We start from the raw sequence: 16,685 nt of genomic DNA, 5'->3' as shown, positions 1-16,685 counted from the left end.
CAGAGAAAGTTACTGCTACACCTACACTATAGAACATCAATGACACTGACGAGACGAATGTGTCATGGGTTTCCATGGTCCATTATTATGTCAACTTGTATTCATTCATTCATGATTCATGTTTTCCAATTTCAAGGTACCACTGCCTTCCTAATAATGACCGCAAAATAAAATAAGAGAAAATATTATTTTAGTCCCTACTGTTTTAAATATTATCTCAAAAAGTTTAAAAGTCTTATTTTAGTCTAAAAATATTTTGATCAAATTTAATATTGTTTCACCGTTAAATTTGACACGAATAATTAGTATATTAAAGAGTCAATACTGTTTTATTTTAGTAACTAAGTCGATCCACTAATAATTACTAATTAAAAATTTTTTCTTTCATTCTAGATCTTGATGACTGATTGATAGAATTTTAATATTTTTTTATATAAAGGACATCAAGAAAAAAATTATTACAAAAAAAAATTATTTATATTTCTCTAACACATAAAAAAATATAATTTAATAACAACGTTATTAATATTTACGTCACGCGTTTCATTAGGTATCTGTATCAAATTTGTTTAATGAAGGATATATTTTTTTTTTATTTTAAAGAAGATCTCTTATAGCATGAATTTTAAATCATTTTACATCATCATCATGATCTATCTTTTCATTCTTTTGTCATATCATTGAAAACATTCTTTCATTTGTTTAGAAGCTTTAATTTTTAACTAATTTTAAGTGGTTACCACATTTAAGTTTTTTTTTTTTATCAATGTAATACTCTCACTTTTTAAAAATATATTATTTTACTTTTTTATTTTTTATCTAAATATATATTTTTTAATAAACCTAAAAAATAAAAATTACTTGTTTTAAAAAGAAAGAAGTTATATATATTATCATTTGATAATACAATCCGTCCAAATAATTATCCAATGAATTAATATATAACTTTGAAGTAATATAAGTGAAAGTTAATCATGCTTGCTCGTGTAATCTAGGGTCTAATATAAGACTTTGGAAGGAAGCATATATTAAAAAAAGAGAAAAATATATGTTTATTTCCATTAGATCAAGTGAATTTTTTGCTCAAAATGTACGGCTGATAAGAAAACCTTTACAGGATTTGGAGGAAAGAAAAAAAAAATTATGTTCTTCAATGGTAAGAAACGGGAGAGAAGAAAAAAATTAATTATATTATTTTATAATAAAGATAAAAATGATAAATATTTAGTTCATTATTATATTTTTTCTTATCTCTTCAACTTTCGGTTTCTTTTCATTTTCAAATAAATATTCGAAATTTAAAGAGCAGTTTCTCAAGTTATGAAATGAATCAATTTACAATTAGATACATATTTATAAAAGATTCTTCATAATTACGTGTGACCAATTAAATAATTTTTAACACTATTTTTTTTATAAATAATTAGTTAATATTTTATTTTATCTTCAATAAAGTAGCAATCCAAACCATGTTCACTTCTCCTTTTAATTATTTGTGAGCTAATTATTAGTTAATAAATAATAATAATTTTTTTTCTTTTTCCTCCTTTTAATTAGTAGTAGTCATAAATTATTGGTAACTTGCTTTAATTAAATAACTTTGATTTGTGTGGTTGCAATTAGTTTTAATTACACAACATACGTTTTGCCTAAGTGGGACACTAAAGCTTGCCTATAACCAAAACTAATCCATTTCTTTAAAGCTAAGTCACTAGTTATTATTTCCGAATCTTATTATTAGAGATTTGGAGTAAAACTTTAAAATAGTCTTTGAGATTGACGTCGTGTACTAAAATTGTCTTTGAGATTCCAATTACATTAATTATGTCTTTGGGATTGACAAAAATGCACCACGTTAATCCCTAACCCATTTTCTATTAACGTCGTGATGACATGATTTGATAATGTGGCGTGTTAGTGACACGTGTCACTCTATGATTTGGCCACGTGTAATAGTATGATGTGTTGACCAGTTAACATGCCGTGACACGTGGCATGTTAAGGTAGATGGTTGCGCCACGTGTCACAATACTATTTGGCCACATATCTGTTTGTGCCACGTGTCATAATAGTATTTGTCCACGTGTCATCCATTATGTCATGATTGTAGATGCACCAATTAATCCCTCACTTTGCGTTAAGTGACTCATTTTAGTCCCTAAAATTAAATGTCCTGCACCAAACTAGTCCCTTCACTAGTTTTTTTTCTATAAATTCAAAATTATCAATATCTTTGAATCTATTAATTTCAATTCTATTTTTTCACATGTTATTTAAATATAAGTGTTTTTATAAAATATTTTTTCTCTTGCAGGTACCTTAAACTGCTGTCTTAGAGTTGACGTGAAGATATTTTAAGCACCCTGACGACCATCTCCGACCTCTTTCGTCTAGATTAAAGAGGTCGGAGATGGTAGATAGGGTGCTTGAAGTACCTTCGGTCTAGTCTATTTACACACAATGAAAACGTGTATTTCATAAGAACTGAAAAATGTATATTTTAGTTATTGATTTCTTGTTAAAAACACATTTTTTAAATGAAAAAATGTGTCTAATCAATCATATAATTCATTTCTTATAATAATATACTTATATATTATTAAATTTACCAATGTTTAAATTATTATAGAAAAAAATTATATAACTAAAACTAAAATTTTAAAATTTTTTGTAAAAGCACTTGTATTTAAATGATATGTGAAAAAATAGAAATGAAATTAATGTATTTGAATATTGAAAATTTGAAATTTAAAAAAAATGAGAAAAAACTGCTGAAGGGATTAGTTTGATGCAGGACATTCAATTTCAGGGACTAAAATAAGTCATTTAACGCAAAGTGATGGACTAATTTGGAGCATCTACAATGATGATATAATGAATGACACGTAGACGAATGTTGTTGCAACACGTTACACAGGCCAAATAAGATTTGTGACATGTGTCACAACTATCCATGTCAGTATGCCATGTGTCACTGGTCAACATATGATTATACCATTACACGTGGCAAAATCATGGAGTGACACGTGTCACTAACATGCCACGTCATCAAACCATGTCATTACGCCGTTAATGAAAAATAGGTCAGGATTAATGTGGTGCATTTTTGTCATTCTCAAGAACGTAATTAATATAATTGAAATCTCATGGACGATTTTTGTGCACGACGTCAACCTCAGGATCATTTTAGAATTTAACTTTAGAAATTTGATTAATTTAACTTGATCAATAAATAAAATATTTTAAGTGAATTTTAGGTCTTTTATTTAAAGATAAAAAAGGAAACAAAAAGCTATGTTTCAAAACACAAAATTCATATATTTTATATCCTTTAAAAAAAAATATAGCAGATCAGAAACAAAACACCAAATATACAAAATAATTAATAATAGTCTTTTTTATATTATTGTTATTTTTTTCTTTTTCTTTTTCGTTTATTTTTTAGCAAAACCGAAACTCAAGTCATTGATTAAAGAGGAGGATAGATCCAGTGCTCCAATTATCTACCATTTGTAATTTTATATTTAATAATAAGATCTAATGATCCATTTCAACTTTTTTAAGAGCAGTACTTGTCACCCACTAATAATGGTGGCTCCATCTTCTTAGATTTACTTTGTTTTTTTATGATGTACTTTTTACCATGCTCAATTCACTTCAACGAACATAAGCAATGTTATAAACATGTCTAATGTCTTTTTGTGGAATTGTGTATATTTACATTTCTTAATAAATAAGTAAGAGTATATATTCAAAATATGTTTTTAAGAAATTTTGTGGTAAACATTTTTTATTTTTATAAAAATTTTTTATTACGTTAAAAAATTTATAAATTTTATAAAAATAAAATATATAAATTTTTGTTACACTTTTAAGAATTTATTTATTTAAATGACAATAATAAATCTAACTAAAATAAAAATTTATATATTTTATTTTTATAAAATTTATAGATGTTAATATAATAAGATTTTTTTTTAAAAAAAAAAACGAGTAAAATTTTTTAAAGATATACTCGATGACTAATTTTTTTTTAAAAAATAAAACAATTTAAACTCATAATTTTTAAATAAATATAAAAAAATATATCATTTAAATTATATCTCGTTGACATGCTTAACGACTAACTAGGGGTGGCAATAGGGCGGGTAGGGGCGAATTTTTGCTCTACCCGATCCCGCCCCGCCGTACACCAACCCGCATAAAACTCGCTCCGCTTCTACTTACAGACAGTAAAACGCTGAACCCTAACCCGCCCCTGCGGGTACCCGTCCCCCCTACCCGCCCATATAATTATTAAAATCCAATAAATAAAATTAAATTTCAAAATTTATATAATCATCATCATATACATAACATAAATTAAAGTAAAAATTTAAATATGATACAATATTATTAATTATTTACTAATTATTTTACATATATTATACATATTATATATTAAAATAATATATATTATATATATAGCGGGCAGGTAGGGGCGGATATTACCTAAATCCAACCCCGTCCCGTCCCTCTCAAGAACCCACTCCGCTAAAAATCCGTCTCGATACAGGACGAGTAATTACCCACTCTAAACGGATAAGGACGGAGTGAGTATCCGCGAATTCGGGTGATATTGCCATCCCTAGGACTAACTAATAATAGAGTTGTGTGTCATGTCATGTGTGAAGTGTGGTGTGTGTATAATTTTAGGGGTATATTTACGGTATTAACCCTACGGAAGCATCTTATTCTTGGCATGTGCTGAATGAATGGAAATGGACCCAATTGCCCACGTGTAAAACGCACATAATTTGACTTTTCTAATTTCAGCATACCTAATAAGACTAGACAACACCATACTTCCAGAAGATAATTTAATTTCAATACCTTATTCACTAAATATTTTTTAATAAAAAATTTATTTGCATAATTTTCTTGAATTTTTTTATATCTTCTATTTATGATATAAAATATTTTCGTTGTCTTTTTTATACATTATTAATTATTTTTAATATTCAAAATAAAAGTTCACAAAAAATATATCTAAAAATAATATATAATATTTATTTTTAGAATATGTTATGACATATATTCTTTGAATTTTCTACAATAATTATCCATACTTTAGATAATTATTTTTTTCATAATAATTATTGGTTTTGACCTTTTTTATTTGTTTAAAAAATTTAAATAAATTGGGTCAAAATATATTGGTTTAATTTATGCTTATATAAAAAAAATCAAAATGATAATTATTATTAATAACTTTTAAGCAAAAACTTTTATCTATACGACAATAAACACAAGACTTAGCAATTATTACATAAAGAAAGTTTTCAACCACTACAGTATAATATATTAAAATTAAATTCATTTTAATATTCATACATATAATCCTAGAGCTAGCTAGTTGTCATGTTTTTTCTCTTTACATGCATGAGGTAGTTCATTACTTGTAGTTGTAGATGTACCTTTCTTCCCCCCTTCATTGTTCTTCAATTTCTTCTTTCCTTTGCTTAGTGATGTTTTACGTTAAAAAAGGTAAGAGAGAGCAATTAAAAAAAAAGTTTGTATGTATTTAAATTGTATAAAATAAAATAATATAAAAAAATACTTATAAATACTAAGAGAATCGAAATAATAAATATATAATATTTTATAATAAACTTTTTGATATGTTAAATAATTTTAATGAATGTTAATTAATTATAATATATTTTAATATTCTATTATTGGAGGCTCCAATGATGATTTGAAATAAATGAAAATAGGTCAAAGGATTCAACTCACAAGAGAGTCCAAAGTATTTTTCATTTTTTCTATATGCCGGCTACACTAGTTTTGTGTAACACGTAATTAACTTTGTTTATCCAAATTTAATTTGTCAAACACGGAATTAATGGTAAATCAACATGTTTAAATTTATATACTAGGGACTAAGCATGTTGTTTAGAAAATAATGCGTAGGAAAAACTTCAATGTTTATCTTACAATTTTCAGAAAGCAAAACCATGTGCACTTTTCTCCATAAGTTTAATGTGCTAAACAAAAATATAATTTAATTTTTATGTATTTTTTTTGAAGACCAAAAGATTCTAACAGAAATTAAATAAGGTGAAGCGGCTAAAATAACTAAACTTCAAGGATTTGTTTTGCTCACTTTTTAGGTTAAAATCTTAAGAGGACTTTTTTATTTTTTATTTTGTTTTGCTTGTTAAAATGCTTAATTAATTTTTTTATTTAACTTTTGTTTATTTATTGAATCTCCATATATTAGTTTTTTTTTTTCAGTTTATAATTATTGAAAGCTCAACTCCTCCAAGTGTTAGTTGGATGCGTTTAACTAGATTAAAGAACAGTAAATTAACTAAATCCCATTTCAAACGAAAGCCTTGATTATAGGAATTTGCTACCTAAGGCATGGTCATATAAACGATTGTGCTCAACTACCATTCAATAAAAGCAATATTAAATTTTTAGATAATTATTTAAATAATAAATACTAAGGTGATAATACATTATTTTATATTTGCATACATTTTTTAGCAATAACATATTACAATTAATTTTTTTGTAAATAAAAAATGATGTCTAATATTACATAAGAAACAGGTGAATTCATTTAAAAAAAAAAAAAAAAACCTTACGGGATAACGATAGTAGCACACCCCACTAAATTGACAAACTAATAATAGAAATAAGACTAAATTACGTGGATACTAAAATTAGTTACTAAAATTTAGAGAAAATTACATTTTCTTTTTCTGCGAGATGGTAAAATGACATTTTTCACTTCTCTATTTTATAAATGTACATTCCTCTCTCTTTTAACTTTTAAAAAATTATTTCTTTAATTTATTTTAAGTTTTTTGTGTTAACTAATGTTAACTTTATCCATTTTTTAAGAAAAAATAAATTATTTTTTAAAAATACCCATTAGTAATTTTTTTTATCATTAAATTTTGCTTACCAAAATATCCTTTAATAAATTATTCTTTTATTAATTAAATTGTATTTTTTAAAAAATTTAATAATTATATATTTTTTTTCTAAAATACCCTTCAATAATTTTTTAATTATTAAATTATAATTTTACCAAAATTTTTGTTAACAATTTTTTTATATTTTACTATTAATTTTTCGATATCTATATATGTTATTTTAACATTAAACAAAAAATTTTAGTAAGATTATTTTTCAATATCAATATATATTAATTGTTATATATATTAACAGTGGTAAAATTTTTTTATTTAATGTTAAAATAATATATATTGATATAAAAAAATAATAGTAAAATATAAAAATAATTACTAACAAAAATTTTGGTAAAATCACAATTTAATAATTAAAAAATTATTAAAGAGTAGATATTTCAGAAAAAAATAATTTAATTATTAATCTTTTAAAAATTATTTTAATAAAAATATAATTTAATCAATAAAAAAATAATTTATTAAAGAATATTTTGGAAAGCAAAATTTAATGATAAAAAATAACATTTTTACTAATGGATATTTTTTCTTAAAAAAATAAATAAAGTTAATATTAGTTAACACAAAAAATTTAAAATAGATTAAAGATGAGGTTTTTTAAAAATTAAAAAGAAAAAAATTGTACATTTATAAAATAAAAAGGAGGAGAGTATTATTTTAGTATCTTACAGGAAAAGAGAATAAAATTTTTTCTAAAATTTATTATAAGTATAAAATATATATTAAAATATAAATACATATTAAAAATAAATTATATCGTATATATATTTATATATAAATATATTAATAATTAATTTTAATAATTAATTTTAATGTATAAATAACATTTTTAATAAGAATAACCTTTTTTGTCATCAATTTTTTTTTCTTCTTTCTTATTTGAAGCATGGGGAACTTTGTCACGTTGTCACCTGATAGAAAATTAACTTGATTTAGTAAATAAATTAAGGCTTCTAGAAATATTAGGATCATGATTATATGACATATATAATATAATATTCCCCTCCCCTTTTCCAAGACCCAACAGAAAACAAATTTCAAAATTTTAATCAGTAGATAATCAATAATATTTTAAAATATATATTAAAAAGATAGTGTTTGACTATTAAATTAAAGGTGTTTGTTTGAGTGCCTATAAAAAGTTGCCTAATTTATTAAAAAAAATAAATATTAATATTTAATTTAAAAAATATAAAAATAAATAATTTTTAAATATTTAAAATTTACTTTATAAGATAATTCGGCAAATTCGATACCACACTTATAGGCATCAAAAAATTTACCTAAATTAAAAATATTGTCTAATATAAATTAAATTACTGATTTTTAATATCTTTTCCTAAAAAAAAAAAGTTAGGGACTAGTAATTTTTGTGTTTTTTGATCAGCACTTAACTATCAAAAGAAAAATGAGTAATTTTTCACTATTAGATATAATCTTATACCATTAAAAATATTATTGATGTCCAATTAATGATTACAAAATATCAAAGTTGCTGCCCCTAGCATTACTCTTAAAAAAAAAATCTAAAACAGATGATGAATAATAATACATAAAGGGATTAGCAAGATGATGAGATAAGGCTCAATGAAATAGAAAATGTTCTAGAAGAGCGCGTGTATGCAAAATTCAAATTCCTATTGGCTACTACTATATTTGCAATTGGGCATGCACTAATTGCCACCACCCTTCTAGAAGCTTTTCTCAACTTCATTCATCAGTAACAATAATGAGAGAGAGAAGGCAGAGTCACATTATATAAGTTTAATTTTGAAAAGATTTCATCATAGTCTTTGTCACCAAAAGTGTCTAACAAGTGTGGTCCCACGTTTTCTAATTCCAATAATATATTATTATGGTTTTCGAAACCTTTTATTTTCTTTATTAGTTATATGTTTATGCCAACGTTGTTGCGGTGTTCATTTTCATTTTTCAGTGGCTGTGGTTCTATAGGATCCTAGGAACATTGAAAGTTGTTCATATCATATCATTCATTCTCTTATTATGGATGTGAAGGGTAATAATGTCACTCCAGATTTTTCTTCTTACATTCTCTTTGAGGCCAGTGGGGATTCTGAAGAAGCTGATTTTGATCACAACAAAATGGTTTGTGAGATTTCAAGGGTAGGTAGTTATGTTCATCATGGTCATGAAGATTATGATGATGATGATGATGCTCTATCTTGCAGCTATGATAGATCTGATTATGATGATGATACATGTAATGTTGCTGAGGTCAATTGGGATGATGATGATGATGATGATGGGGAGAAGAAAGAAGAAGATGTTGTTTTTGGAACATCATATTGTGATGAAGAAGATGAGGTTTTGCAAGAACAGCACCCAACAAGGTCATTTGTGTCATTTGCTTCAAATCAAGAATCTTTGGATGAAATGGAAAAGAATAGGTTGTTCTGGGAAGCATGCTTGGCATCTTGATTTCTTTTCTTCAGATCTATTTTTGGTTCAAGTTTTCTTATCTATTCTGGGTTCCTTTTTTTTAGCTCTTTTATTTGTCATTATGAAAATTTCTTATATTTTTCTTTTGGCTGACACGGATAAAAGAAAATGAATCAAATGGCTTAGAAGAGGAAAAAAAAAGAAAAAAAAAAAAGAAAGAACTCAATGTAAATTTTAGAAACTTAGGCAGCTAATTAGTGAATTTAAATGTAAATATGTAATTTCTCTGCAAATGGTTACATGAATGCTATTTTTATTTGTTACAATGAATGTTTGTTCACAATTACTATTTGTTTCATTTTAATTTTTATATGATTTTATTTAATTATAGGGATAGAGACAGCAGGTTGAAGCTGGAAACTATTCTCAATTGTAATATTCTAAATTCTAATTTTGATGAATTTCTTGAGCTTACAAGTATGAATTTGACGAATTCTTTGAAAGCATTTATTTATAAAGGAAAAATGTTAAAAATGAATACTCATTTAAAAACAACGGAAAGAGTATAATGTTAAGAACATTAAAGTTGGTCAAGTTCCAACTTACTTTTCCCCAAAAAGTGTAAACTAAAGTTCATAATCTCAGAATATTAGCTGACCTCGTCCATTTAATTTTTAATTTCTTTATCTATTATCATAAAAGATTACGATAAAAAGATTATTTTAGAAAACATTATTTTTTCAAAATGAAACTACGTCTAAAATATGAACTATGTTAGATGTACACTAAAATCAGCTATTAATATAAAATATATATTAAAATATAAATATACATTAAAAATAAATTAAATCATATATATATTTCTATATAAATACATTAGTGGTTGATTTTAATGTACGAATAATATTTTTGCTAAAATATAACCCGTACAAAAATTAATAAATAAATGACTATGCTATTTGTACATTAATTTAAAAATTACTATTAAAGTCAACCACCGGTATATATGTTGATATATAAATATACATTGAAAATAAATTAAACCGCATATAAATTTATACACAGATACATTAAAGATTGATTTTAGTGTAAGAATAATATTTTTATAAATAAATCATTTTAACTTGAAAACCTAACCCATCACAACTAAACCATTTCTAACCATAAATCTAACCTGGTTATAAGAATTATTTTGGTTATGTTTTTGGTTTACTACTCTCAACTAGATCCAATACACCTCTTGGGGTATAATTGTGTCGCGGGATATTCAAGCAAGATCATATTCCACCAAATTCGAAAAAAATCTGGTACAAATTCCTCTTATATCCCGTCGAAGATTTACCATGTTGCCATTGTGAATGGAATATGAAATCCAACAAATATTGATCATACACAGGAAACATAGCAAGCATCATCTTAGACCTACATCATTATGCCTATTCCCAAGGAATTCATCAATCTTACAACTTTTCACAGAAGTGAAATTTGTCATGGTTAGAGTTGTCTAGTACTTTTTGAACATACAGAACAAGATCAAATTCAGCCTAAGCTGAACACAGTAACCTTCCAACAATCCACAACAAGCCATACAGTTCCTACTTCATGTATTAAAATTTACACAAACAAAACCTGCTTGTTGAGACAAAATATGAAACAAGGAACTTAGAAAAGAGAATGTTTCGTATACTCATTCTGTCTCATACACTAAGCTAACACACCTCTCTTTTCTATTACATGGGAGGAAGGTGTGTAGCCACTGAATGTGGGAGGCAAATGTGAATATACATGACATGTCTCTTGAAAAAAACCTACTGAAATGAAATCCAGTTTTTCAACTAGATGCAAGCAGCGGCGGCGCAGAATCGGAAAACTTATCGATCATCTTCACGTCATTGGTTCCTGTACATTCTATTGACGGGCTGTTTTTTTCGATGTTTGAGCTCACGGCAGCCACCCTTGTCCTCAACCTTTCTCCATCAATGGAACTTAAGCTGGAATTTATGGTTCCGTCGGCAATTGATGCAATGGATTTGATGCTAAAATCTGAGCAACAACTTATAGGGTTAATGTACTCTTGCAAATAGCCTGAAGGTTCTTGTTGTGAGAACCCTTTTGTGTTATCATCATCCAACTGCTTCAAGAAGCATTCTTCAATCTCGCTTAAAGATTCAGCCTCCCTTTCTTCCTCCCCTTCACTGCTATGGCTATAGTGAGGGTGATGATCGTCATAATCCGACTTAGTCCCTCTCAATTCACCACTGGTGTCCGTTTCTCGCTGACTGTCATATTCTTCCTCGGACTGGTGATTCGATGAGCGAAATGACATGGGAGAATATCCGGTTGTGGTTTCTTCACGTTCTCTTAGATTCTTCATTATCAGTGTCTTGAGCAAGTTCATCACTTGAACCGCATGCATCAGGGCAGTTAGAGGATCAGACATCTGTTTCAAGAAACAAAATATAAAATATGAACACAATTAGACTAATGCTGTCCAAAGTTATTCAATAATGATATTCATCACCTTGTAAGATAATCAAACTCGTAAAGATTTGAGCAATGTTAACAACATCAAAGAACTTGTGTAACCTCACTAGTATGCAAATTGTTTGATATTGAAAACTACGTAATGACGGCAGATTATTTTGCTTCTAATTCAACAAAACTACATATCATGTTAATATATTATCATCCCCCAACACATGAAGTAGCATACCTGAGTCATGTTTGGGGCAAAAACCATTGCAATATTTCTAGCATTCATTTTGTTACACTCCTCCTCTTCCACAACATCAGCCATGAGATCAATAGCCCAGCTGAGCAATGCAGACTCCGTTGACTTTAGCTGCTTCACGAGCTCAACGGACTCTTCTTCTGTGTTGCACTGAAGAACTTGCTCTGGCGAGAGTCCATCTAGTATCCCCGAAGGAAGCTCCCGGAACCAGGCTTTAATTAGCCCGGCCAAGCAATGGACATCGATGTTGTCCGGCACAATGCCTCTGTTTAACTGGTCCCTCACATGCTCCTCTTGACTATTTTCCGGATTTATCCGAAATATACCTTCAGCCTGAAAATTCATTGAAAATACAAGTAAAAAAAGCTCACCTTAAACTGAATGTTTTAAAAAATCTGGTCCAAATTGCAAAATATATTGCATTGATTTCAAATTTCAATACCTTTAAGCCTCCTTGTGAGTATAAACGGTCCTGCATTAGCAATAGAATAGTGGGGACACTGTTTCCTTTGGAATCATAAGAACACTGCATAGATTCTGCTGAGACCCCAAACACACTCACACTGCAAGCATAGATTGCAGCAAATCACAGCTTAGAATGTTGCAGTGAACATCGGTATACACGAAAACACAATAGACAATGTCTAGAGGAGAACACCTCTTTATTTATTTTTTTACTTTCAAAAAATAGGATTGAGCTAATGAATTTTGAAAAAGTAATGGTAAATTCAAGAAAGTATAAATAAGATTGAACAGTACATTACATAATTCAATGAATTTGTAGAATGCAGTACACTTTCCAGTCTCAGGAGGACCTCATTTCAAATGAACAATGGTGTTCTCATTTTCTGAATTTACACAACCCTAGGAAAACCATGCAATCTACATTCGGATTTTTTTCTAGCTTATTTTTTACTTTACACTGAGAAAATATATTTTTTTATTAATAAACGGTAATTAGGCTCATCACCTGTATATAACTTAGTTCTGCATCCTCTATTTTTATATAAAATAAAAAATAATAATTTTCTTCCATCCTCTATTTGTATAAGTTAAAATGAGCAGCTCCAATGCTTTTTTCAAATCAGCTAGAACCATGGCTTTCAAAAGAGCCTTATCCTTTGAATTCTTTCTCTTCCAAACGACATACTCATCAATATTCAAAAGCAAAAAGCACAAGTTGAGGTGCAACAAAAATAACAAAGGTACATTTGAAACATAAAATTAATCTAGAGATACAACAAAACAATGATTAATTTTCCTTTTTCTAATTTTATAAAAAATTTAAGTTATAATAAATACACACAAAGTTTCCAGTTTTGTTTCAAACAAAAGAAATTGAAGTACCTAGCATTTGAAATTTCAATCAAACAAAGCAAAGCCCTTAAAATTAAATAAAGTAAAAATCTAAGAACTGTTAATTATTTTTAAAAAAAAAAGTAAAATAAAATGTTTACCTAGCACTGGGAACGCGACCGGGGATCTCAACTTGGAACTCAAGAGGGAGACCGAGGAAGCCATTGAATCGATCAAACGTTACGTGTGTGATGTGCTGGACGTCTGTCGGCCATCCGATCTCCATCTGGTGATTATGATGGACAGTGGAGATCACTTCTTCTGATGGTCTGTCTACTCTGCAAGCCACCATAGATTTTCTCAGCGCCGCTATCAATAACGCCACTAGTGACAGCTGTCTCTGCTCTTCTTCTTCCGCCGCCGTAGCATCAGGTCTCGCTCTCTTCCCTCCTCCACCGCATCCGCCGCCTCTCGTTACCATCACTAACCCCGGCATTCTCTCTCTCTCTCTCTCTCACTCTCTCTCTCTTCTGAGTTGTGAGTAGTGGTTAGTTAATGAATGTGGATTTGTTGGGTTGCATTGATTTCTTATTTGTTGATAGTAATGAATGAAGCTTTTGTTTTTTGTTTTGAAGGCTTTCAATTCAATTCAAACGGCCACTCCCATTTTCAAATTTCTTCTCTCTCTCTCTCACGAAATCTCTCTCACGAAATGTCACTTTATCTTGATATCGAGCTTTCCATTTTCGGTCTCCGATGTTGAGCTTAATTACCGCATTTGCCACTTCCTTAACCCCTTCCATCAGGCTTACTACTTGTACTCTAGTACTTACATTACATGTATTTTTCATTTTGTATTTACAAAAAGAAATAAATTATTTATTTATTTTTTAAATTGATCTTTTAAATATTTTTTTAAATTAAATTCCTTCTTAAAAAAATTTAGGTTAGTCACATTAATTTTTTTTGTTATTTTCATTGTCGATGACATTAAAATTTGTTAAAGTAAATTTAAAATAAAAAGATAGTCATAATTTTATGTTTCCAACTTATTTTTTACAAATTTTTCAAGTGAAAAAGAATAAAATATTTTTAAATAAAAATAAAACACTGTTATAATATTAGTCTATTTATCATTCTGACGACAAAGGGAAAAAATGTATGAAAAATTCTATGATACTGAACATAAAAATTGTTAGCACCTAAAAAACTAACGTAATTATAATATTAGATAAATACGTGTTTTGTATAGAATCCAGGCTTTGACAATAAAATCTGCATTGCTATCGGTTTGTGTTTTTTTATATCATACGACTAATGATAAACTTAATATAGTGATTTTTTTCTTTTATTAAAAATAATTAAATTATTATATTAAATTATTTTTGTAATATAATAAACAAAATAAATACCTTAATTTTAAAATATTAATCATGAAATAGATTTTATATATTTTTTTATTGATTGTTATGCATTTTAAATTATATATTTTGAACTTTTAACTATTTTTTTTAAATTCTATAATGCTGATGAAAAAATTTTTCAATAGTTTAACTATGTACCAAATAATTAAAAGCGGGCGTGTGTTGCTTTTACTTTTACAACAAGTACTATATATCACATATGTCATTTATGACATAATTTGTCTTCTCATTAAAATTAAGAATTTATAAACTATAATTAATTTGAAAAAATGGTTAAAAGGTGATTATTTTTTTAAGAATATTCAAAAAACAAAATAAAATTTATAAAATGAAAAAAGAAATAGTAAAACAAAGATTGGTATTTTTTTGTCGAAAAAGACAGCCTCAAAAAAAAATAATAATAGTCAAATTACTAAACTCTTTTTTTTATATTATTTGTTGCTTAAGTTGAATAACACATTAACGTGGTCTCTTTTATGTTTGCGTTTTTTTGTTTATAATTGTAAAAATGAGTTAACTTTAATTAAATTATTTTTTAAGAAAGTATAATAAAAGGTAATGCAAAAATTCACAAACAAATTTATTGTATAATATAATTGTTGATTATTTATTTTATTTTGTCTATTTTAAAAATTTTAGGTCGTTGAAAAAATAATTAACATTTTAATTTAAAATCAAATATTTTTTACAAAAAAAATGTCCGTCAAAAATTCAAAAATATGTAATTTAAAGTGCATAATAATTAATAAAAAAATATATAACAATTCACTTAAGTCATTATACGTTATGTTTCATGATTAATATTTTAAAAATTAAGATATTTATTATATTTATTAGATTATGAAAATAATTTAATATAATAATTTAATTATTTCTAATAAAAAAACAAGAAAAAAAATCACTATTATTAACTTTATCATTACTAGTGTAATATAAAAAAAATACAAACTAACAGAATTGCAGGCTTTATTTTCAGAAGTCTGTGCTCTATCTAGCACTATTACTACAGTAGCTTCTTTTAAGTGCTGAGATTTTTCATCTTGAGCATCATATAAAAATTTTTCCATACATGATATTAAGTAATCAACTTATAAAATTATACCAATTTTTTTTAGTCCGTAGATTGAACTATAAATACAAATTTTAATAATATTACTTAGATTATTGTTTTTTAATTATCAGTAAATGTAAACTTATTTGTTATAATTTTTTTATAATAAAAGTACAAAAAGAGTACGTAATATATAAAATATAATAATTTAATAAATTTTTTTGGCAAAAACTTTTTTTATTATTATTTTCTGAGAAATTTATGAAGAAGAATCACAAGACAAGACGCACATCACAAGTTCAGGTGAAAAAAAAGAAAAGTACAAAAAACAAGAACATAAAAACAAAATAATTCCACATTACAATTTTTCTCTCTAAATTTCCTTTCCTAGTTATAATAAATCCTACCAGAAGAAGAAAAGAAAAAAGTTAAAAAAATTTTAATTTTTTTTTCTCAGATAATAGAAGTACTACAGATAATTGAGTAAGAAACTTTAAAATTCTTATTTCCTAGAAAATAAAGGTTTCATCTGTGAGCAGTAACAAGGGTCTCAATGAACCTCAACCCGTCAAATCTTGGAGCGAATTTTTCTGTCGAAGCTGAATCTTTCGGAGAAGAAGAAGAGCCTCCATGGTCACTCTGAAACCCACCCTGAATGGAGACATGCATAGAAGAAGATGAAACAGAAACTGCGGTGGTCAACGCGGCGACAGACGGAAGCTACAAAGAGACTGGATTTCTTCACCATCTTGAAAAGGACGAGTTCTTCAAAAAAAACGCGTTTGGCTGTCTAGAAAATTAAG

General features: G+C 26.9%; 2 protein-coding genes across 2 annotated transcripts; one reads left to right on the top strand and one right to left on the bottom strand.

Annotated features, from left to right (window-relative positions):
• Positions 1–8,756: 8,756 nt before the first annotated feature.
• On the top strand, positions 8,757–9,706 carry LOC130960797 (uncharacterized). The gene has a single exon (XM_057886258.1). It carries the CDS (start codon positions 8,985–8,987, stop codon positions 9,417–9,419), a length of 435 nt encoding a protein of 144 aa, XP_057742241.1. The 5' UTR covers positions 8,757–8,984; the 3' UTR covers positions 9,420–9,706.
• A 1,073-nt stretch (positions 9,707–10,779) lies between these two features.
• Positions 10,780–14,084, bottom strand: LOC130960773 (rho GTPase-activating protein 2). Its single transcript, XM_057886235.1, has 4 exons — positions 13,569–14,084; positions 12,554–12,674; positions 12,094–12,444; positions 10,780–11,820 (listed from the first exon to the last, which is right to left on the bottom strand). Exons 1-4 carry the CDS (start codon positions 13,901–13,903, stop codon positions 11,212–11,214), a joined length of 1,416 nt encoding a protein of 471 aa, XP_057742218.1. The 5' UTR covers positions 13,904–14,084; the 3' UTR covers positions 10,780–11,211.
• Positions 14,085–16,685: the final 2,601 nt, after the last annotated feature.

The sequence above is a fragment of the Arachis stenosperma genome, chromosome 2 (genome assembly GCF_014773155.1).
Source record: "Arachis stenosperma cultivar V10309 chromosome 2, arast.V10309.gnm1.PFL2, whole genome shotgun sequence".
Lineage (NCBI taxonomy): Eukaryota > Viridiplantae > Streptophyta > Magnoliopsida > Fabales > Fabaceae > Arachis > Arachis stenosperma.
Note: the sequence above shows the minus strand (reverse complement) of the source record. Positions and strands in the feature narration are given on the sequence as shown.

What these genes read in the sequence shown, in the direction of transcription:
- LOC130960797 (XM_057886258.1), top strand. Translation starts at nt 8,985, where the DNA reads ATGGATGTGAAGGGTAATAATGTCACTCCAGATTTTTCTTCTTACATT.
- LOC130960773 (XM_057886235.1), bottom strand. Translation starts at nt 13,903, where the DNA reads ATGCCGGGGTTAGTGATGGTAACGAGAGGCGGCGGATGCGGTGGAGGA. An exon ending in ACTCACAAGGAGGCTTAAAG is followed by an intron (nt 12,445 to 12,553) that starts GTATTGAAATTT and finishes ATGAATTTTCAG; the next exon opens with GCTGAAGGTATATTTCGGAT. An exon ending in TTGCCCCAAACATGACTCAG is followed by an intron (nt 11,821 to 12,093) that starts GTATGCTACTTC and finishes TTCTTGAAACAG; the next exon opens with ATGTCTGATCCTCTAACTGC.